General features: G+C 48.9%; 2 protein-coding genes across 10 annotated transcripts in view; both read right to left on the bottom strand.

Moving 5' to 3' along the window:
- LOC140895978 (2,7-anhydro-N-acetylneuraminate hydratase-like) overlaps positions 1–2,028 on the bottom strand; it is a 63,976-nt gene extending 61,948 nt beyond the window's left edge. For 4 of the 6 annotated variants that reach the window (XM_073306994.1, XM_073306998.1, XM_073306999.1 and 1 more), the window contains exons 1-2: positions 1,794–2,028; positions 355–465 (exon numbers count right to left, since the gene is read on the bottom strand). In XM_073306994.1, the coding sequence (XP_073163095.1) occupies positions 355–447 (93 nt within the window). In that variant the 5' untranslated portion in view covers positions 448–465; positions 1,794–2,028. Of the gene's footprint in view, positions 1–354; positions 466–993; positions 1,013–1,793 lie in introns of those variants that run through there. The other 2 variants (XM_073306995.1, XM_073306997.1) reach the window with 2 other exon arrangements.
- Positions 2,029–5,377: 3,349 nt separating this feature from the next.
- Positions 5,378–23,588, bottom strand: part of MCM3AP (minichromosome maintenance complex component 3 associated protein) — a 102,110-nt gene continuing 83,899 nt past the window's right edge. For 3 of the 4 annotated variants that reach the window (XM_073306988.1, XM_073306987.1, XM_073306990.1), the window contains 9 exons: positions 20,846–20,999; positions 19,564–19,822; positions 19,061–19,158; positions 16,523–16,913; positions 15,851–16,108; positions 14,354–14,483; positions 11,269–11,466; positions 8,094–8,244; positions 5,378–7,490 (listed from right to left, as the gene is read on the bottom strand). In XM_073306988.1, coding sequence (XP_073163089.1) covers positions 7,332–7,490; positions 8,094–8,244; positions 11,269–11,466; positions 14,354–14,483; positions 15,851–16,108; positions 16,523–16,913; positions 19,061–19,158; positions 19,564–19,822; positions 20,846–20,999 — 1,798 coding nt within the window. In that variant the 3' untranslated portion in view covers positions 5,378–7,331. The other variant, XM_073306989.1, reaches the window with a different exon arrangement.

The following is a 23,588-nucleotide window of genomic DNA, read 5'->3' as shown; positions in this document are numbered from 1 at the left end:
TGCTCTACCTGCAATTCTGAACTTTAAACTGAAGGAAAAAACAACGAAGTGCTCACACTCAATACAGCACTTTCAGAAGCTAAATACAGTAGTTGAAAACCATCACTTTTCTAGCACAATGCATTGCGAATGCTCTGTTTGAAATTTAAAATTCCTGCTGTTATGAGTCATGAATCAATAAAACAGTAAGATATCAGGAAAAGATCTGTTTTCTCATTAACAACTTTCAAACACTTAAAGTAATTTACCTCATGTTTTATATGGTGATTGCTGCAATTCAAGAACTCTGCTCAAATTAACAACCATAAAACACATGACCCCTTGAAAAATGTTGACAGCATAGGACATCTTTACCTTCATTCGATTGGGAAAATGCACAGCAAAATAAGAGTAGTGTTTTCCCCGGCATCCAGCTCCAATGATCAGAACAGTTACACAAGGAGCCATCTCTGCTCAGTCATCTACCTGGAACCAGAAATAAGACAATGTTTTAGAATCATCTAGGTTAAAAATCCCACCAATATTAGGCGTACTTATTTTTATTATGATTAAGTAAGGCTGATGTCAGTACTATCCGATATAAACCTATAGAGCATGAATTCTCAGAAACGCCCTCCCCACCGCCCCACAGATGCTTCCTTTTCCCTCCCTCTCTCACCGCACATTTTGTTTCCTTCTTCCTCAGGCAAGCTGAAGTTTAAGGTCACAAAGTTATACACTCAAAAGTTAGGAAGTACAAGAATTGAAGTTACGCATGGAACCTACATTCCATTGCTTGGCATGAAAAAATACCTCCCCCCACCCCACTTTCCTGCTGAGATTTGACAATGAGACGTAAGTCCTTAAATTAGCTAGGAATTGCAATGCTGAGCACACCCACTCCGAAATACCACGACATGTCTGAGCCTAAATGCCTCAACCAAGTCACACTGGAAGTCTGTGTGAGAGCAGAGAACAGAACCCCGATCTCCTAAGCCCGAGGCCAACACCTACCCGGGAGGGGGGCGGGGGGGGGCCGGAGACCCGCCCCCCGGGGCCGGCAGCCCCGTGAGGGGGGCGGGGGGGGGGGCCGGAGACCCGCCCCCCGGGCCGGCAGCCCCGTGAGGGGGGGGGGCCCGGAGACCCTCCCCCCGGGGCCGGCAGCCCCGTGAGGGGGGGGAGGCGGGGGGGGGGGGCCCGGAGACCCGCCCCCCGGGCCGGCAGCCCCGTGAGGGGGGGGAGACGGGGGGGGCCCGGAGACCCTCCCCCCGGGGCCGGCAGCCCCGTGAGGGGGGGGAGGCGGGGGGGGGGCCCGGAGACCCGCCCCCCGGGCCGGCAGCCCCGTGAGGGGAGGGGGGGGCGGAGCGGAGACCCGCCCCCCGGGCCGGCAGCCCCGTGAGGGGAGGGGGGGGCGGAGCGGAGACCCGCCCCCCGGGCCGGCAGCCCCGTGAGGGGAGGGGGGGGCGGAGCGGAGACCCGCCCCCCGGGCCGGCAGCCCCGTGAGGGGGGGGAGGCGGGGGGGTCGGAGACCCGCCCCCCGGGCCGGCAGCCCCGTGAGGGGAGGGGGGGGCGGAGCGGAGACCCGCCCCCCGGGCCGGCAGCCCCGTGAGGGGAGGGGGGGGCGGAGCGGAGACCCGCCCCCCGGGCCGGCAGCCCCGTGAGGGGGGGGAGACGGGGGGGGGCCGGAGACCCGCCCCCCGGGCCGGCAGCCCCGTGAGGGGGGGGAGGCGGGGGGGTCGGAGACCCGCCCCCCGGGCCGCAGCCGAGCCGAGCCGGGCCGGGCCGCGCTCTCCGGGCGGGCTCACGGGACTCACCCACCGACGGCAGCGCGCGCAGCCGGAGGCACCGGCCGAGAGGAAGCCCCAGCGCCCGAGAGACCGGGCGGTCGGCAGCTCGCGCAGCGCCGGCAGCCAATCAGGGCGGCCGTCACAGCATGCACGGGAGCCCATTGGCTGCCGATGAGCCAACGTGGCGGGGCGGGGCCGCGCTGCGGTGGCCGGCTCGGGGCATTACGGGCGGCCACGGCCCGGCCGGTGCCTGCTGGGCCGAGGGGGGTGGGGCCGAGGGGGCGGGGCTGTGACGGGGGGCGGGGCCGAGGGGGCGGGGCTGTGACGGGGGAGGGGCAGAACCGAGGGGGCGGGGCGGGGGGCGGGGCTGGGGCGGGGGAGGGGCGGAGCCGAGGGGCGGGGCTGTGACGGGGGAGGGGCAGAACCGAGGGGGCGGGGCTGTGACGGGGGAGGGGCGGGGCTGCGGTGGGGGGCGGAGCCGAGGGGGCGGGGCGAGGGCATTATCCTGCAGGCGCTCAGTGCCGGTCCAGGGGACCCTGACCTGCAGAGTTGTGCAGGAGGCAGGGATGGGTCGTGCTCTGGGCGACTCGGACCCAGGCCTTTGGCCAGACTTTGTTTCTGGGCCTGCTGGGAGAGAGAAGGGGCGCGTCCCCCTCAGAGCTGTGCGCCTCGCCCTCGCACCCTGGGACGGCGCGGCCCGCCACGCTTTCACACGCTGTCAGGATGGGACGCGAGCGGAAGGCTGGCTGGGAAAGACCCAGCGCTCTCACCGGCAGGCTCTTGCTTCAGCTGCAGGAGACTCTCCTCCCGCCCGCCCTCCGCGGGGGTGGAACAGCTGAGACCCTCACTGCTGAGGTCATGAACACGCCGGAGACAGGCCTAGGCCTAGGCCGGGTTTGCCACTGGAAGGCCAAGACTACAGCGCTTTCAGAATTCCTTTGGGGGGCGTTTCCCAGCAGGCGGAGACCGACTGCCACCAGCCAGGGGTGCATTTATACCAGCTAGCAAGAGGGCAAATGAAGACCCCATCATTTTGTGGGGATTCTGCTTTCCAAGGTGCATTGCTTTGCATTTATTAACCCGGAACGTCCTCTGCCATTTTGTTGCCCAGTCACCCAGTTTTGTGAGATCCCTTTGCAGCTCTTTGCACCCTGCTTTGGACTTAACTACCTTGAGCAATTTTGTATAGTCTGTACATTTAGCCCCCTCACTGTTTACCCCCTTTCCCAGATCATTTATGAATATATTGAACAGGACTGGTCCAAGTACAGACTCCTGGTTATCCTGCTCTCTGACATGATCTGATGGTCTGTAGTAGACGCCAACTGGTACCCCATCTTGTGCTTTATCGGTTAGGACATTGATGCATCAGCATTCTAGATCATTTTCTTCTGAGTTATCAGTGACATGGGAAAAGGTTAAGTCATTTTTGACAGTGTGCCACTCGCCCTCCCCTTCTGCCCCCTCAATCCTTCCTAAATAGGTTATACCCATTGATTTTAACATTCCAGTCATGGGAATCATCCCACCGAGTCTCAGTAATACCAAGTTTCAGAGGAACAGCCGTGTTAGTCTGTATTCGCAAAAAGAAAAGGAGTACTTGTGGCACCTTAGAGACTAACCAATTTATTTGAGCATGAGCTTTCGTGAGCTACAGCTCACTTCATCAGATTGTTTCATGATTTCTGTGTGTATATAAAGTCTGCTGCAGTTTCCACGGTAAACATCTGATGAAGTGAGCTGTAGCTCACGAAAGCTCATGCTCAAATAAATTGGTTAGTCTCTAAGGTGCCACAAGTACTCCTTTTCTTTTTCAGTAATACCAAGTAGATCAAATTTATGCTCATAAATGGGCAATTCAAATTCCTGTTTGTTACCCAGGCTCCTAGCATTGGTGTATAAGCAAATAAGTAATTTTTTCTCTTCATGTCCTTCAGTTTCTTGATTTTGGGTTGAGTGCTCAAACCTTCCCCCTCTTTACTCTGCACTCATTACTCATGTCCCTTCAGTTTATCCTCTCCAGCTGTGTACGGTGCTTCTCAGGGCTGAGGCGCTCAGTGTGCTCCAACCAGAGCTGGAGAGAATGGGGGATAGTTTCTAGGCTGGGTGTTCTTGCACCTGTCCTCCTTGCACACAGCCCCTCCTTCCAGAGCCGCATCAGCCTCCTTTAATGACTCTGCACCCAGACTGCACATGCCATTGGGAAACATTCACTGCAGTGATTTCCAACTATCAGCAGGATCTAAGAGGTCTGTCACGCTGGCAAATAAGCATTGCTTGGCCAGTTCCCATAGCCAGAGGTGCTGGCATTGTACCAGTATATGATGAACAAGTACAACCAGTGCATAATGCAAACTTGTTCCAAGTAGATACATTCACAATGATGGTGGCAACACCCAGGAAGGCTTTATACATGGACTCAGTCTCACAAGAGCGGCAGAGTGCGTGGGGAGCCATGTTTGTCTCCCAGAGCATTCCATCCAAAATGACACGGTTTCAAAACTAAGGTTTTCATAACTGCCAGCTAGCCATGACTTGGGTTCTGGGAGTCAAGTCGGGCTCGCTTCTTCCCCTTTGTTGTCATCAGTAAGCAAGGTAATGGAGGACAAATCAGGCGCTGAGATGAAACCCCACTGACTCCAAATTACAGTAATGATCATGGTTTACACAGACAACTGATTTGAGCTTAGTAAGCAACTGTGCATCAGCAGCACACAGCAGAAGAGAATCCAGCTCACTCTTTCTGAACTGCGTTGACTCCGCGGCACTAACAAAAGCTAATAGATGTGATCATGGCTAGTCACTATATTAGAAGAGACGTGACTGCCTACGCAGGGACAGAACTGAGAGTATGAACGTAGCAGTTACAGAGATGCTTTTCACATCAGGAGTCACACTGGAAGAGTCAGCTGACCATTCACACTCCCCTGGACTCAGGTGAGGATTAGGAATCCTGAAAACATCACCAGTTGAGACAAACTTAACTGACAGTATTTGGGAAACAATTCAGGCTAAGCCAGGAGCTCTGTCGTGCCAGAGGAATTCAGCTGACATAGGACCGGGGTGGAAGGGAAGGCTTTCTGACAAGTCCTAGGATATTTTTTATTTAAATATCAATTATCAAAATTGATAGAGCTGGTCCCAGCTTTCCCTTTTACTTCCCAACACAGCAACACAAACATTTGCAGCATATATTTTAAGATACTTATTTGCTTTATCATCTCTCAGCAATTAGGCATAGTCAACGCACGTAAAACTCTAGGGTATCTTTTTCAAAGGTCTAGTCTATACTGCAAAGTTAAGTCGGCTTCGCAACGTTACTCAGGACTGTGAAAAATTCCACACCCAGTGAAACGTAGTAAAGCCAACCTAAGCCTTGGTGTAGACACTGCTAGGTCGTTTTCCGTAGATCTAACTACTGCCTCTCAGAGAGATGGATTCATAACAGTGAAGGAAGAACCCTTTCTGTTGTGTTTACACGACAACGGCACAGCTGCAGCACTGCAATTGTGTCACTGTAGCATTTCTAGTGCAGACATGGCAAGTCTTCAATGCAAAGTAAATGCAGAGTAAGCAGCATTTTTGTGTAGTGATAAATGTTGACAATACAATTTAAGCCACTCAAAATTTATTATATACATGGGAAGGTTACATTGGTACATAGTTGAAAGCATGATCTCAAAAACAGTGCCAAGGTTTCTTGATTCCATTTTACAGTCTTACAACACTAACTGCAAATGCAGAGCAGATCAACCACAGCATTACCAGCGAGCCATTGCTGAGAGCACAAGGCATGTGGACTGGTTAATTTCATTTCAGTCTGTTTCAAAAATAATCCCAAAGGAGCTCCATGGTCTGCAGGAAGAGTTTACCAGCAAGAACAGCCTTCGCGCATACCCTCCCTTTCCTTTTTTTAAAACCCACATTTTCCAGTTTTTATCAGCAGATCCTTAACTTAAAAGATAAACCCAAATTTACTACTGGTATTTTAAGGAGAAATGAAAAGCTTTACTTTAAAAAGAGAGACTGGGAAATATGTGGGGACTTGGGAGCAGGGGGGTGAATGTGTGGGGAGCAGGGAGAATTTTAAATACAAACATTTAAATAGGCAACTCCTTTCCGATGGGTGGGCAAGAAGGAGAAGCTGCTCATTGCTAAACCTGTCGGTAACCATGTTTCAGAATATCTGATCAATCTAAGACTGAAACAATCTGGCTTTCTTACATGAACAAACCCTTCCATTAGAATTCTCTCATTAAACACACTCTCCCATGAGTTCACTGCAGATAATACTTTTATGTTAAAATAAAAATGATGCAACTTTCCAAACAAGAACCTCATGAGAAGCTGAGAAACAGCAGCTGCTAAAGAATTCCTCAATGCCCCTGTGCTACTGAAAAACAAAATCGCATGTGCTCGGTTCTCAGCAGTACACTATTCCACACAAGAGGGAAACCGCTCTTTCAGGACATAGCTGCCATAAACAGTCAACATAACGAAACTTAAGTCACAAAGTACAGAATCCCCTTGCATGGAGCATTATTCAGAGACAACAGTCCAGGAATCTTATGGATTCTTGAGAACAAGAACAATGCTCCAAATGTTTCTTAAACAGGGAGGAGATATTCGTGGGCAGCTAGGAGGCTCAAAAGGCAACTGAACCGTGAATAAAAAACAAGCACACTAGAACAGAACAATTTCCATAAACTACAAACTGCTCAGCCTGTGACTTCTAGCTATATTCTGTGTTTAGATTAGAGTCGCATTGTTCCCTTCTACCTCAGGATCCTCACTGACTTAGGACTAACCAACCTTATGACATTCTTTTAGTGAAACCAAATTGAGCTGCAAGATTCCAGCAGAATGGCTCTTCTTCCTGTACACCCACTGGCAGGATTTTATTGTTCTCGTTTCAGCAAAGACCAAAATCCAATCCCAGGCTAAAGTGTTAACTCTGCCAGCCTGGTGGCCTACAGTTTACTCAGCAGCCTTACTCTATTACAAGAGGGAGCCCACCCAAGAGGCTGGCCAGGCAGGGAGGTTGGCAGTCAAAGAAGGGGGCGGGCTGCTTGGTTTCCCTCACAGCTGTGAAGATGAGCAGATACTGAGCGTCTGGATGGCGGTCAGTCTACCCCTCTCTGCTGGGGCAGTCATGGGACGCAAGCGAGGGGAGTTCATAGAAAGGGAACATTAATGTACAGATTGAGCCTGAAGCACTGCTTGTCATGAGGCAACCAGTTCCCCACCTCTGGCACAGGGCAGCTGGTGTGAAGGAATCATGGCGCTGGAGGACCCCAGACAAAACCCAGACGTGGGCTCACAAGAAATGCAGAGCTGGGCAGACGAGGGGCTGTGAGCAGACACACACCCCCTCTGCTGGGCGAGGGATTGGTGCACAAGATCCATCCCTGTCCAGTGGTATGTTGCCACGATTCCTCCCCGGAGGAGAGGCATAGTTTCTAGCATAGGCCCCTGCTGTGGGAACATTTATTGTCTGACCCCACATCCTGGACAATCATTCATCGTGAGATCTCTTGCTCCACATGCTGGCTTAGTTAAACATGGTTAAACATCCACCATGTCCCGCAGGGCAGAGAGATGAAGCTCACAGGCGATCTCCTCTTCCTTGTTAGCTCTAATCAGCCGTTTTAAGCGTTTCAGTCTGTCCGACAGAGAGGTTCCTGTCTCCTTCACCAGATGCCCATGTTCCACACGACTTCCAGCCTGTCCAGAAGGAAAGATGCATGACTGTCAAAGAATCACTTGTCCGACAGGAACAAGGGAAAGTTAGCCCTGGAGGGATGTGCCTGTTAAATCCCTCTGCTACCTCTGGAGACAGCCTGGCCTCTGAACCAGCAATCTCCTAGCGGTGCAGGCCAAGCACTTCCCTTCCCAGGAGGGTGGGGCATAGCCAGCACTTTCACAACCCATCTCCCACCTTTAACTCGGTGGAGCGGAGTGTTGGCTGGCTGATTCTCTTGCGCCACATCTCAGCTCACAGTTACTATGCACAATAGTAAAGGGGACAGCGACAATGCGATGGGCTGATCAGAAGGACTCATGTTTAAAATCACATATAAACACAAGGCTAACCCTGTGTTTCTGGGAAATATGCTCACAGCAGCCCACTTATCCAGGACAGCTGGAGCCCATCTCCCAGGCAGGCAGAAATTCTCTCTCTCGAGAAATTCACAGACTTGGAATTCTACCATGAAAACCATCTGTTACTCCCATGGCAAGTTCAGGACATCAATCTGTTCAGCGTTTGCTCAGTGCTCTGCAGAGGTAAAGCTCTAATTTCTTGCCAATACATCCATCTCTTTTTACCTGTGCCTGTGGGGACATGGGCGTTCCACTCAGTGGATGGGTAACCTGAGGTGTACAGACCAGGCTCTGAGGGAGGTAGAGGGGAAGAGACACAGAGCATGGGAGCTGCTCAGAGTCTTCTGCTAACCACTGGTGTAGCTGCTCCTCAAACCTAGAAAGAAACAAGGTCATAGGCACAAGTCAAACGGCAGCTCGGCTTTATACACCTTGTGCTTTTCTGCCGAAGCATGCACATTCTCTGGGCTGATGTAACCACAGAGGGAAATCAGGTCTGACCAGCAGCCCGAGCACCCCAGGGACAGTGCACAAGTCAGAAGTCCTGGGAGAACAGCATGGCTCAGGAAAGGGGTAACCGCACCACTTCTCTCTCTACATTGCCAGGGCAGGGATGAGCCCCTCAGTTGCCATGAGCCGAGGCAGTTTCTTCAAGGGAGGTTTAAATCGAACAGATCGCTCCTGAAAATGGCACCTTGCAGAAGGAAAATCAATAGCTTGTTGGATTCCAAACGAAATGACCATTTCCCCGAATTAACCAGTGAGACTCGTCCAGGCCTGAGTGCAGTGAGCGAGTTCATTCTTAGCAATCCATACGGTGTTTGATTTGGGATTCTCCGCACGTCTCCATTCGAAGGTTTGCAGTCTAAGTTACAGAGACCCATTCAATGCAGTCCTGTTGATGAAGTTCAGAGAGAAGTCGCTGACCCCTTAGTTTACAGACAGTGATGGAAATACAGATGGAGAAAAATGAGAGAACTTCCCCTTAAAATGATCCAGGAGGCAGGGATGAAAGCAGAGCTAACAGCACAAGGAGGGTGGTGTAGCAGGGCAGTTGCCCCACTCCTATCAAAGGCTAGGCTGACTGGGGAAGCAGCCACAGCTGGGGCCACGCCCCAATCAGGCCACAGCTGGCCCTATAAAAGGGCTGTGAGTAGGGTGACCAGATGTCTCGATTTTATAGGGACAGTCCCGTTTTTTGGGTCTTTTTCTTAAATAGGCTCCTATTACCCCCTACCCCCATCCCGATTTTTCACATTTGCTGTCTGGTCAACCTAGCTGTGAGCCAGGAGTTGAGTCAGTCTCTCTCTAGCTCTGGAGAGAGAAGGACCTAGCTGCCTGCGAGAGAAGGGTATCTGAGGCAGAACAGTGCTGGGGAAAGGCAAGGGGAGCTGGGGAGCTCCAGCCTGGTAACTCCCAGGCTGCAGGCCTTGTGCAAGGCCTAAGGAAGGTACTGAGCCTGCCGAGGTACAGTCCGGGGTTAGGAAGAGGCAGCTGGTCCAAACCCCCCTTGCCAGTGATGAGAGGCCATTACAGACTGCAGTCTGCCCCAGTGAGCAGGGGCTAGATGACAACCGGCAGTAGCCACTGAGGCAAGATGGAGTTTAGAGAGTTGGGGATTCCCCTGGGAGGGGAGACCCAGGCTGTGGGTTACTGCTGGGGCAGAACCCCGAAGTAAGAGGCACCGGGGTCCGGGAGGGACTCGGGGGCCAGCAGCAGGTGAGCCACCGGCAGGCAGAGGGCGCTCCGGGCTGGAATCGAGCTAATTCCCAGGATCACCAGCAGGAGGCGCCACACCGGTGAGTCATCTCATCACTACAGGTGGGTTCTGCTTGTAATCAATCATTCCATCCATCATGTTCTGAACTCACACAGTGTGGCTCAATTCAAGCAAAGCGCACTGCAGAAAAAGCTGCAAGGAAAAAATCCCCTGTAAAACGGCTAATCTGAAAATCACGCCCCTTCTTCCCACTCACCCTGAGAAAAGGCATCAATCCAATCAGGACTCCAACAGCCGAGCAGGGGTAGGCAGCACACCCCAGAGACACTGACTGTCCACGCCAGCATAGGTAGATAAGAGGGGAAGGGAGAACACCTGATGCTAGAACAGATGCTCATACAGCAGCTTTGATACCAATAGATCCTAAACTGCATACAGTAACACCTCACTTGGCAAACCTTAGCAAATGACACATGACAACCATCAGTTTAGCTGGGTAGAGTCACTCCGGAAGAACAAAAAAAGCAGTGCTCAGAATCAGGATTAGCAATGCCCCTGGAGGAATCCACATTCTTGGGGTATTACTTAGCCATCAGATCAGAGTTCAAGTTATTGGCTTCCTCAAAGCAATGAAAGATGCCAAACCCTGGGAACTTTTAGAGAAATGGATCCCTTCAGTTAAGCAAGGGAAACAGCCCAATGTACTATCTAACCTGTTCCAGGATCCCGGACAGAAAAGGTCAGTGAGAGAGAACAGGGACATACATTCACCTTCTCCTGATCTCACAGACAAGGAACTGCACATGGCAAGGTGAAGTGACAGGGGCAATGTACAGAGCACTCTGCCTTTACCCTAGAAATCCCTTCCAACTGACTGACGTGCAGCATGGAGCACTCCCACTGGTCAAACAACCCTTCCCTGTGTCTGGCACAGCAGCGCTAGTGCTTCACCCACTAAGACAAGACATGTCATTGTGGAGGGCCTTGCTTTGGGATCCAGCCTCAGATGTCACACAGTCCCCATAGCTACAGAGGAGGGCTGGAAGGACAGCTGAAGGCCTGGCCTGATGACTGGCACAACGGCATGCAATAGCATGAGGGCTCGTGCTGAGATTTGGTTGGTAGGATCACACCTTTCAAAGAATCCTGGGTTAAGCTTTGTGATTTCACTCCTCGTACCCTCCGGGCTCATGGAAATTCCGGCTCTTCTGTTGCACTCAGCCTCGCTATAGTACTGATGGTCTGACTGTTGGTGGCAGCCATTGGCTGGATCTCAAACCCCACAGTGCCCACATTATGATGTTTCTGAACCCCAGGAATGGCCCTAGCTGTTTTGCTGGCCAGGGCAGAAAACATTTTTGGCACCCACCTCCCAAGCAGTTGAAGGGAGAAAACAGCTGAGCACCCGCAAGGAATGGGTGCCCATGGTCTGCTTGCCTGCCCTCTAGAACCAGCCCTGTTTCTGATAGCCGAGGAGAGGAGTGGGAGAGGGAAGGAGGACACAGCAGCTTTATGCAAAGGAGAGACTGTCAGCAATAATCTGGGTTCCTCCATGAAACCACTAAACCTCAGCTCCATACAACAGAGAAGCCAAAACTCTGTTCATGAACCCCAGCACCCTGCAAAGCCATCAATGAGTCTGCTAGGAAAAGGGTCTGTGCAGCTGTTCCTGTCACTTACCTCCTGTGCTCTCTCTTCTCCAGCTCCAGATTAGCAGCCAGGCGCTCTGGGAGGCGCTCCTGGGCCGAGGCCACGTGTGTTAGATCTGCTGCACTAGGAATCCTCGTTTCTTGATCCCCCAGCCCGACGACATGCTCAGTTTGAGGCGGCAAAATGGGATAATGTTTTGCAAATGACTGAGGAGAGCATACCCTTGACCTGGAAAAGGAAAGTATTTTAGAGGGAGGGAGGAAAGCCAAAGCCAGTATGCTCCTGGCTGCCTAGAATTCAGAAATAGCAGAACTAAGGAAATAATCACATTTGCTGGGGATGAAATCCCCCTGTATGGAGGGTTCAGCACGAGGCCTCTGCATCACCTACATGCCACTTAGGCCCTGAAAATAAAGCGTACATGGGAATTGAGTGGGGCAAGGAGTTTCTGGGCCCCAACACAGGAGTGGGTTTCATTTAAGGAAAGATACCCCTGAGGCAGCGCATGCTACTTCGACTCTAAGGCCATGTCTACACTACAAACGCATGTTAGAATCATAGAATATCAGGGTTGGAAGGGACCTCAGGAGGTCATCTAGTCCCACCCCCTGCTCAAAGCAGGACCAATCCCCAACTAAATCATCCCAGCCAGGGCTTTGTCAAGCCTGACCTTAAAAATATCTAAGGAAGGAGATTGTTGACTCAAGCTACGTGGGCATACAGCCACCACGATTAGTACAGCGCTAGTGTGGGTGCGAACTTGGTGCCATCTGTCAACGGCGCACGTACTTGTCAGGAGTGCTTGTGTCGATGCAGACTGCAGGGCACCATGGGTAGGTACCTCAGTGTGCAACTCACCACCGGTCAGTGCCATGTCTTTGGGGAAGTTTTGGCAATGCATGGTGGGGCTAAACGAGTCACGCAGGGGTCTGCTTCCCAGTTTGCAACAGTCTCTGTTCCATAATATTGTCCATTTCCCATAATTTTTGCACCTTTTTTCAAAATGCCACAAACCCGTGTGGCCTCTCTCACTGTCTGTCATCTCTGACAGACGCATGGAGCCCGCACAGCTCTGCACTACTGTCATGAGCATCGCGAGCACACGACGCACGATCCCGGAGTATTTGCAGAGCTGCAAGAACCATGGAACCAGTGGAGAACATGACAGTTCCTTGGAGGACAGATGGCTGTGGGACATAGCGCAAACTAATTCAAGGCTGTTGGTGGCATTCATGGAGCCACTTCACCTGCATCAGGCTCACCCATGCTCGACTGGCTGGACTCAGTGGAGTCAAAAACAGGTCCTGGCTCACTCCACGGCTGGATCCTCTGGTCACCTGTCCCGCACACTCCTCCTCTTCCTTACCAACCACCACCTCCTCCTCGCTGTTCACTGCAGGGGCCTATGACTTGGGCTCCTCGGAGGTATCCACGATGCTGTGAGGTGACGGTGGTTGGGTCTCTGCCAAGTATGACATGCAACTCTTTGTAAAAGTGGCAGGTCTGCAGCTCCACACCGGATCGACTGTTGACCTCCTTGGCCTTAGGTAGGCCTGCTGCAGCTTCTTGGCTTTCTCACAGCACTCCTGCTGGTCCCTGTCATACCCCTTCTCCTGCATCCCCAAAGCAATCTGCTTGTAGATGTCTGAACGTTTCTTCACCCGGTTCAGAGCTGGGTCAGCACAGCCTCTTCTCCTGACAGGTGCAGGAGAGCCAATATCTCCTGACTACTCCAGGCAGGAGCAAGTCTGGAGCATGTAGCCAGCATGGTCAGCTGGTCAGTTGAACTCAATAATGGAGGGCTATTCAGTGTGCTCGCTAAGCCAGACAATCAGCAAAAGGAATTTCAAAAATCGGTGGGGCTTTAAATGGTGTCGGGGAAGGGGAGGTTCCAGTCTCCGTGACCCCTGGGCAGTGGAGTTCACAATGGTGACCAGAGCAGTCAGTGTGGCGCATTGTGGGATAGCTGCTGGGGGACAGTTAAGGTTGATGTAAGTAACAGTGTCTGCACTCACCCCGTGTTGACTAAAGTACATTGACCGTGCCTCTATGCCGCTCAGGGAGGTGGTGTTACTCTGTCAGCATAAGGGGGTGCTTACATTGGTGGGAGACAAATTTAAGCATAGACACACGCACAACTGCCATACATGGATCTCACTTTGTAGTGTAGACCACACACCTGAGGGCAGCCAGTGCTCTGATGAGAAACACTAGCCACTGGCTTCATCCTATGCCTTCTGGAGACAGCAAGACAGTGGTGAGTAAGTTGCTAGGGGCTCGCTCCTCTAGAGGGATACTACCCGCCCCAGACACCAGCTCTGTGCCCCTGACACACTTGCTCCTACAAGCAGCTCCTCTGGCTCTTTGCTTACCAAAGGGCCCTTTCCCACTCCATCCTGCAAGCCAGGGACAGAGCCTCCTCTGGAGCGCAACTGCTGGGAAATACAGTTACAATAAGGGATGTGAATAAAAAGCAGCTTTTGATCCAGGCTGACAACAGCACAATGGGACCCTGCCTTCCCACATTTCATTAAAGGCATTCACTCTTCTGAATAGGCCAAAGAGCCCTGGTGCTGCAAGACACAACTTGTAATTAATTTTGATGGAGAAGACAGCACAGACGGTTCCTTTACGCCCAGCACAGCCTCTAACAGACATGTGACAGACACTGACACTGGACAGAATGGTGACATACCATTAGCACGCGATCAAGGCTTTTACCATCGTGGTATAGAAGGTCACCAGACCCCCAGTTAACATTCTCTTCCTCCAATTTTGTGCAGCCAGAAGCAAATCATTTCATGTTTAGCAAGAGTTAAAATGCTTTCATATATTTCATCGTAAGACATGAGAGAAGCTTTGGAAAACCCTAACAAGTCTGCACTGTGATCTCTGGATAGGGCTGTAATATAGTGTGTCTCTCCAAAGAAAGTATCCCTTTTTCATTATAGAAATATGAAGAGCATTGGGAAAATAAAAAACCCACCCTATGCAATCATGAAGACGCTGTGCAATTTCCCAGTATGTACAGAGCCTACTCAACTAGTGACATCAGTGCAATTTATGAAGATATAGTCATGCTATTTATCATGACAAATTTAAAAAATCATCTTGCCTTGTGTGTCCCTTCTGGATCTCCTTCTGCGTTTGCAGTCTGGCCCGCTCCCATGAAAAAGGAAGAGTGAAGGTTTTTAAATGTTCCTCAAAGAAATAGACATATATCTGGCCATCTTCACTCACTGCTTCTACACACCAACAAACATGAAAAATCTAGTCAGGATCAATACAGGCTTTCAGCTTCAAGAGAAATACAACATTAAAACATAGCTCATGGAAATTGTGCATTACGTTTTGAAGATTTCAAGGAATTAGATCTGTTGAATAGACAGAACTTGCAGTAGTGTGCCTTTTGGGCCTGATTCAATATCCAGGAAATTCCAGATCGGATTGTCGGGGATTACTGTAAAATATTGCTTTATCTTCACTTTTAACACCCCAGTGCACCCAACCCCACAATGTGCAAGGCATGAACGTTCAATTCAGCAACAGATATTTTTACACTGAAATGAAGACTGGTGTTTCTCATGCAGAAAACACCTTTTACATTGAATCCATCTGCAATTTCTCTGGAAGGAGTTCGGCCCAAGGAGATTTGTGCCTCAACTCCTCTCACCAGTAATGCTTATTCATAGCAACAGGTTTTACTGGTTTATGTAAAACTAACAAGTCGCCAGAGTTTACCCACCTGCTTTAAACCTTCAGCTGAGATGTGTCGGCCGAGTACTCTCAGACACCCTGAAAAGTAATCATCAGCCCTCTCAAGCCTGCTCTATTTGCAACAGTCTGCACATCTTTCAGGGAGGATATTTACCTCTAGGCACCACAGTACACCCATGAGTTCAGTCTTTCTGCATTTAGCTTAACACGTTGAACAACCATCCACATTTTGTCCTTATTTCTGTTTGCTGGAATATGGCAAAACGGTGATACTACTAATCCTAAGGGTGTGCTAATATTATTAGATATCCATCATCAATTCTCAGAGCACATCCTCAATGCCTGAACCCAGGAGTCAGATTTCAGGGATGCATGATAGATGAATGGTCACTGGCAACATGTCTGAGCGAGAGCTGAACAATGTCACTGGGCAAAACAATGCCTGGCAATTTCAACGTTGGGGCCAAATTCTGACCCCGGATAGGTGCATGAAGCCTCTAGTAATTTGAATGGATCTAAGTGTATGAGGCCAACACTGGCTTATACATTAATCGGATTTGCACTAGACTTGAGAGGTTCTGAACATATTCTTCCATGCAAGCATGAGGAGCAATGCTGGGCAGAGTTCTAGCTTGCCATGGGCTCAGGAAGAGAAAGTCCCATGGCTGGCCAACGGATGTGCAGCAAATGCAAATGCACCCACAATCATCCCACTGCTAAGAGCAGCGGGAATGATGGGGAGCCAGCCCTCCCAGAGAACATGCCATGCTAATGCTATACACTGCCTCTGGAGACCATGGGGATGGGCCCGCAAGCTATGCTGTGTTAAATGTAACAGAACAAGAGAGCAGTATGTAACAAAGCACAGACCAGCCCACCCCAGAACACTGAATACCTGGTATGACAGGCAGCCGGGGGGGTTTCCAGTCTCTCAGTTTATGATCAATGCACAGCACAAAGATCTCATCCCAGGGGATTTCGTCAACAGCAGGTCCATCATCTCCTGAGCTGGCAAACAGCCTGCCCCGCCATTTGCAATAGGTTCTGCTCAGCAGGTTCTCCACTTGAGACTGGAGTATCGGCTGGGTCTGGGGAGAGCTGGCGATCTGGGACACGTACTGGAAAATCATGGAGCAGACAGGACGCCAGGGAGCTGGACAAAAACAGCATACGCAACTGGTTAGCATAATCTCCACTGAGTAACTGTTTGCACTGGGAACTACAGTCAGGGAGGAGCAGCAATGGCCAATCCACCGCACTGCGGGGAAGGCTTCCCCAAACTCAGCTCTGCTGATACACCTCAGTCTGAACCTGCTGCAATCTCCTCCCTCCAGGGCTGGGCCTACTCTGAGCAAAGATCAGGATCACGCTAATGTGCATAATGCATGAGACACATGCACTCAGGCTACAGAACAATCATGAGATTTATGGCTCGATTTTGATACAAAAAGACTGAAACACACTTTAAATGTAAGGGGAGAGACATTTGTTGGCAAAGGGACAGACTTTGTATCCTGACACTAAAACGTCTTGAGATGCAGCTTTCTGCCCAGTGCAAACTACATACCCCCTTGAGGAGGAAGGTCCATGTGCGGGATCTGGAAGGACAGCACGGCCTTCCTCAGCCAGCCCAGGTGATCCAGTGTGTTCCACTGGAGGTGAGGAAGCAGCCGATTGCCGCCAGGCTCCACGAACTCAGTGACAGGCCAGGACTGGTCACAGAGCTGTTCTGAGGAAACCACCCCAGACAGGAACTGCAGGACGCTGTTGTACAGCTCAATGATAGCACTGGGCTCTTGGGAGGGCAGGCCAGCCAAACGCCTCTGCCTCTGGTCATGGTAGAAGCGCCCGCTGAACTCACGGCTAAGCCCATCCTCGATGAATTGCTGGAGGGTCTGGCAGCCGAGCTCTGGGGAGCTGGGGCACTGGGAAAGCAGCCATCGCACTGCCTCGGAGAGCTATGGCACAAACATTGACAGAACAAACCAGTCAGCCAGGCCGCTTTAGAAGCTCTGCTCAATATTAACTAGTGACACTACGGACTCAATCCTGCAGCCCCATTGGTTTCGTAGTCCATGGTACAATGCGAACAAATCCCACAGCAACAACCGTGACATTCACAGCAGCAATTGCTAAATTTTGCGGCACCATTGATTTACTCTACCTCCATGAAACAACCTTAATTCCCACCCCACACAAGCACACCATGATCAGAGCTGAAAACAGATGTTGGCACAGAATCCATTGATAACTGTTCCCAACTGATGATTTCCAGATTGGGGTTTGGCATTCTGCTTTCCAGGCACCTTGGCTCCACTCCCTGAGCCTCGGCCCTGGTGACCGGATTAGTCTGCAGTTCCCCATACAGGAAGAAGTTCTCTGATAGCAAAGGGCTCTGGAAGACAAAAGTATTATGAGACCCAGTGGCTGAAAGTTGAACTCAGCCAAGGTGATAATGGAAATAAAGGTGCAGATGTAAAGAAAAGATAATTTAGCCACTGGGACAGATCAGCACTTGGCAGCACGTCAGTCTCATAATCTGAAGGTCCTGAGTTCAAGCCTCAGAGAGGGCAATTGTTTTAGGGGGGAGGGATAACTCAGTGGTTTGAGCATTGGCCTGCTAAACCCTGGTTTCAATCCTTGAGGGGGCCATTTAGGGATCTGGGGCAAAAATTGGGGATTGAGCAGGGGCTTGGACTAGATGATCTCCTGAGGTCCCTTCCAACCCTGATATTCTATGATTCTATGATCAAAGTTTGTGGCAGATTCTCTGTCACTTGGAGTCTGTAAATCCAGAAGGAGTGTCTTTCTTAAAGACAGACTCTATCTTAACCTAAGCTCCTGGGCTTCATATAGGAACCATTGGGTGACTTCCTCTGGCTTGTGTTACAGAGAAGGATAGACTAGATGTCCTAACGGTCCTTCTAGACTCAGAGTGTATTATTCTGTGTAAAATGCAGACTGGAAGAACAGGAAATGTACTGGGTACATTCTGACCCCTTTAGGCTCTGTTATGGAAGTGGCCAGACAAAGACCTAACACCACACTAGTTCCCCTTCCTCTGTGTGGGGGGAAGGACCAAAGCACCCCTCCCATTTAATGTAGAGGGTACTGGGAGGTGAACAGAGTATGCAGAACAACCAGCTGAGTACAACCTGCACAGGGCCCTTTCCAGCTCAAGACCCAAGTCCTAAGGAACACTGACACTTTCCGAGTACACACAAGGTCGTTACAAGGAGGAGGGAGAAGAATTGTTCTCCTGAACCTCTGAGGACAAGACAAGAAGGAAGGGGCTTAAATTGCAGCAAGGGCGGTTTAGGTTGGACATTAGGAAAAACTTCCTAACTGTCAGGGTGGTTAAGCACTGGAATAAATTGCCCAGGGAGGTTGTGGAATCTCCACCATTGGAGGTTTTAAAGAGCACGTTAGATAAACACCAGTTAGGGATGGTCCAGATTATAGTTAGTCCTGCCATGAGGGCAGGGTCTAGACAGGATGACCTCTCAAAGTCCTTTCCACTCCTACAATTCTATGATACAAAGGTTTGCCCGTAATCCAACATAACATTGTTTGGTTAAACAGCAGACACACCCCCGTTAGCCAATATAAGGTGGAGACAGCTGTGGATTATATTATCCTGCCACTGAAGACCATAGTGCTATAGCTCAAATACTAGACAGGGCAGACACCAGTTTTGTGCAATTAATTGTGTGGGTCTCCAGACCATACGTAGAGGAAAGGCAGGAATACTGGTGGATGGACAAAATGCAGGGGCAGAGTTAAGTTAGGGCTGGAGCCTTAGTTGAAAATGTGTGTGTTATTTTACTAATATTTTAAAGAACAATATCTTCTGAAACATAACTCTAGCCAAGTCCTGCTCTGGCCAAAGGTTGGTTCAGTAGGACCTAAGTTTTCTGTGCACAGACTATGATAAAGCTCAGTCTTAGCAATGGGAAAAACAACCCACAAAATAAAAGGTTTGTAGCTTAAAACGCAGAGTTATTTAGAATGTGGAGAACATTCCCCACCAGATGTGAACAATTAAGGTAGTAGAGACCTTAGTGATAAGCTTTTGAATATTTAATTTTGGAATTACTGTTCCTACCCTGTTGGTGCCTTGCAAGTCACTGACAGAATCCGGAATCTCAACAATAATGTAGTCTGAAATAAGCTGAGCTGAAATCAAATCCTGCAGCATCAAACCTTTAAAGGAAAAGCAATTGCTGAAATAGCAGGCATTTTTCATTATTCATACACAGACAACAGAAAAAAAATGAAATTCTCCTATTCAGCCTATTCCCATTGACAGCGGAGATTTACTACATCTCTGACTGCCCCATTCTTTTCCCACACTGTAGCAACAAATTACATGCAAAGTAAAACTGAAATCCTTGAAAAAAACCCCTAATATTTGGTTTTCCTTTTCAGTTTACAGTCTCTTTCCTAAGGCTCTCTGGATTCGTGTTCGAGATCAGAGGATTCTTCCATCTCACATCTATAGCTCTTAGCCAAATGCTGCATTTGGAGGGACACATTTATCGCTCATTCTCTGCCTTGGGCATAATCCTAAATATTAATAGTTATTTCAAGGTACAGAAAATCACACACCCTCTTCTACTTCCTTCTCTGTGGCCTCTTCTCCCCGCGTAGGGACTAGAACCACCAGAGGTACTATTGGATGGAAAGGCTTCGCCTGAAGGAGCTGTTTCAACTGCAGCAAAGCTGCAAGCCAGTAGACATCCTCCTCAGCCACATCATCACTCCTCGCTCTAGGGGGCAGCAGGAGAACAAGACCACTCGTTCCAAGCAGATCTTTTTCTGCCTCCGCCACGTCAAGCTGCGTGTCACTGAGGGTTCCATGGGCCACCTGTGCAAGCACAGAGAAGACAATTCAGTTACAGCAAACAAGAGGGGCTCAAAACACACTGAATGCTGTAGATCAAGCTAGCAATAGCATTTCGGACAGGAGGCTCCTTCCTGGAACTTTATGGGAGGGGGGGGGGAAAAAAGCTCGTGGGGGAGGCGAGAGAAAAATGAGTGAGACATTGAATACGGGCGCATCATACACATGCACATAAAAACTTCATAACAGGAATTTTATTTAGATTGCCAAGTCAAGCACTCAAAAGCTAGGAAACACCAGGATTAAAGCTGCCCGTGAAACCTTAATTTGGCACCCTCATTATCCAATCACATAGTAGTTTTCATTTATTGAAAAGGACTGAAAAAAAAGAAAAGAAAAAAAGAGGAAAAGGAAAGGAAAAAATAGGGAACTCAAAAATTAAAAAATTTCCATTTCAAACCATTTTTCACAAAAAATACAGATTTTTATCGGTAAATGTCTATAAAGATCGATTTTGCTGATAAGCACACAAACCAATGGGAAAATATTTCCAGTGATAATCAAAATTTACAGACAAGAAAGAAAAACGCTGCTTGAGAACCTACTAGAGTTTGATTTAAGGCGAACATTTTGAAATAGTATGCTGACAATTTGCACTTTAACGATTACAAAGTTTTAAGTCTCAATGTTCAATTTAAATAATTATTGTTGTCCACCCCCACTGCTTGAACCCCCATATTTTACCACAACTGTGAAGATTTAAATAGATGAAAAGTTTTTTAAAAGCTTAAAATAAACATTGATATTACCCATCAAAATTACAAATTACAAAAGAATAAAAACTGAATTTTGCTAAACTGGACAATAAAGCTTTGAATAGGGTTAAAATAATGAAATATTGAGACTCCCTGACTGGTACGACTTCGTAAATGGTGATGAGCTTGCAGATGACACCACACACTCATAGCCTTGGCAAAGCATTTCTTAGCATCAGAGAGGTGATGGGCCCAGGGAGCAGCACACAGCTTACAGACTGCTCTAACGTACCTTTACACACAAGTTGACACAAACAGCCTGATCTCCTTGCATACCAAGAGAGTTAAACAACGCAAGTGTCTGGACTCTCTCCTCTGTGTTGCAGATCATATCCTTGGATCTTTTATCTCCCATAAATTTGGCTTTCAACCAATCCGCTAGTACCCTGTGAACAAAAACACAAACCATCTTTTTCATTTGATGTGATAGGTGGCGCTGGCAGCAAAGTCTATAGTTAAGCGACCACTCTCCATTATAAACCCCACTTTTAAGTTGCTTAGAACTTTGTCAAAGTTTAATTATTTGGGCTAAAACTTTCCATGCCAGGTGTCTGCCTCACGTTCGTTTGTTCAAGCAAAATGGCTCAACTGTTTCTCTGAATGAAGTTAGGGGAAAATAGGTAGCTTTGCCAACTTGAAATTTAGCAGGGAGATAGTCCTACAGGTCCCCAGGAAAATCCATCCAGATTTATCTCAGTTACAAGCCTCTGAAAACTGCCATTTGCAAACGATCAGCTGAACTTTTTGGAAGCTTGCTACTAAAATCTCCAAACCTTCCTTTCATAACGAGCATGTTCCAACCCCGAGCTTCTACGCCCCAGATTCTATGACAACCCTCATAGACCCCACTCATCCTCCCAAATGGGAGGCGCAGAGCTAGTGCTCAAGCAGGGACACAAGCTCAGCAGCAGTGCTCCCCACCACCTGAGACCTAGAGAAAAGTGTGCTGGGCTGAGTGTCAGGAGCCTTCCCTGGCTGATGATAATTCTGTGTACTTTACTGCTCCGACTGAGGAAACCTCTCACCTGCACCTTACTAAGAGTTGGCAAGTATCATTCCTCCCATTTTACAGATGATACCTGAGAGGTGGCACAAGGTCATCCCTGGCAGAGCCGGAAATAGAACTCTGTCTGTAATGCTAGACCCAAGTGTCATCCACTTGGCCATACTCTCTTTCAGAATGAAGATGCCAAAGCTGTTGTCTAACGATTAGACAACACTCCCTCAGAGCTAGGAAATGAACATGGGAATCCTGATTCAAAACAGTGGTCTGCTGTGTAGCAAAAAGAGCTGTACAAGCCACTGACAAAGTATGTTTTGCATGCTGTGATGTTCTGGTGTTCACCCAGGCCCATAAGGGATTTGCTCACCATCTGCCTTGCAATCTTGGGTGTTTTCTGGTTGTGCAACTTTGGTCCAGAGCTCTGATCCCAACAGCCTGCCAGCACCCACAAGCCTCACCCTGAACATTGCCCAACTTGGTTACTCCTGGCAGGCTGATCTCAGTACCCTTCTATCCCCGAATTCACCCTCAAATTGTCCTACCGCAGGGATCAGTCCCTCTCACCGAACAGTCCCAGAGAAAGTGTGAAATTTGCTGCCTCTTCAAAGACAGTGAAACACTCCGACCTGTCAGTTTTCCAAAGCACACACTTCACTGAACTTTCCCAACACTGATGGTTTGTAATGAAAGGAAAATATTTTAACAACCAACGAACATGGATTAAGTGATAAGTAAAAGGGCTAAAGGTAGAAATGGTTACAAGCAAACACGCATCTAAAAGACTAAAATTTAATCTGGAAAGATAGTCTTTGTTCAAGATGGTTTCTCTCACGCAGTCCCCTTTCCAGCTTTTATTGGCCAACATCCCATAGCAAGATCAGAGAGATCAAATTGCTGGGTTTGTCGTCTCCTAAGGTGAAGGGTGAAGACAGAGTCTCTCTCTGTTGCTTACATTCCCAAAGGGACTGGCTTTGTTTTACAAGTCAGGAAGGCCTCCTGCAGATTCTCTCTCTCTCTCAGATGCAGGAACTATGCTAACTCTCTAGTCTCTAAGGTGCCACAAGTACTCCTGATCTCTGTCTCCTGAGTTCAGGATCAGGATAACCCCCTGCTGGATTCATTTACTGATACTGTAATATGTAAACTGAGGTAAACCTACATTTCTCTGTCTAGGACAGATCTGTTAATCACCTTCACCTAGACTAGACAATCTGGTCTTGAACATGTTCTAGTATCATCATGCAGAGGGAATTCATAACTTCACATATAGAACATTGACACATGCATTTTACAATTATACTGATCACCAGCCTTCAGACGATACCTTAACACAATCCCTTTTGGATAAGTATCATGGCAGCAGAGTGTTGGCTGCAGTGAGTTGGCTGGCCTGCTGAGAGTCAGCGCACCGTATGCCTCGGTAGTAAGGGCTCTTAGAGTCATACATCTCCTGCTAGAGGTTGATTCATATAGGGGATAACAGACTATTACTGCTACCATTTATTAGTCCATGCTGTGAATCCAACCGTCCTGCTTACAACCTTGTTGATGACCATGGCAGGGGTCAATATGGGATTGCTTTGTCCCACATGATGGAATTTCTGTTTTTACAGTTAGCTTTTTTAAAAAGGTAGGAAATTACATATGCATTTTAGAAAGGTGCAATTTTATTTTTTTAAAACAGGGATGGCAATCAACCAATAGAACAGCTTACCAAGGGGCCCAGTGGATTCTCCATCATTTTAAAGCTTTGAAATCAAGATTGGCAGTCTTTCTAAAAGATACGTTCCAGGTTCCACCACAAGTTACTGGGCATGATGCCGGAACAGTTGGGTGAAATTCTATGGCCTGTATTGCATAGGTGGTTAGATAAGATTATCATAACGGCTCCTTCTGGCCTTCGAATCAATGAATCAACAGAAAATATCACAGAAAACTACAATGAAAGAACATTAATGTTGTAAAGTTAAAC

Source organism: Lepidochelys kempii, chromosome 11, assembly GCF_965140265.1.
Source record: "Lepidochelys kempii isolate rLepKem1 chromosome 11, rLepKem1.hap2, whole genome shotgun sequence".
NCBI classification, from domain to species: Eukaryota; Metazoa; Chordata; order Testudines; family Cheloniidae; genus Lepidochelys; species Lepidochelys kempii.
The sequence above is the reverse complement of the archived record's forward strand: the minus strand, read 5'-3'. Positions and strand labels throughout refer to the sequence as shown.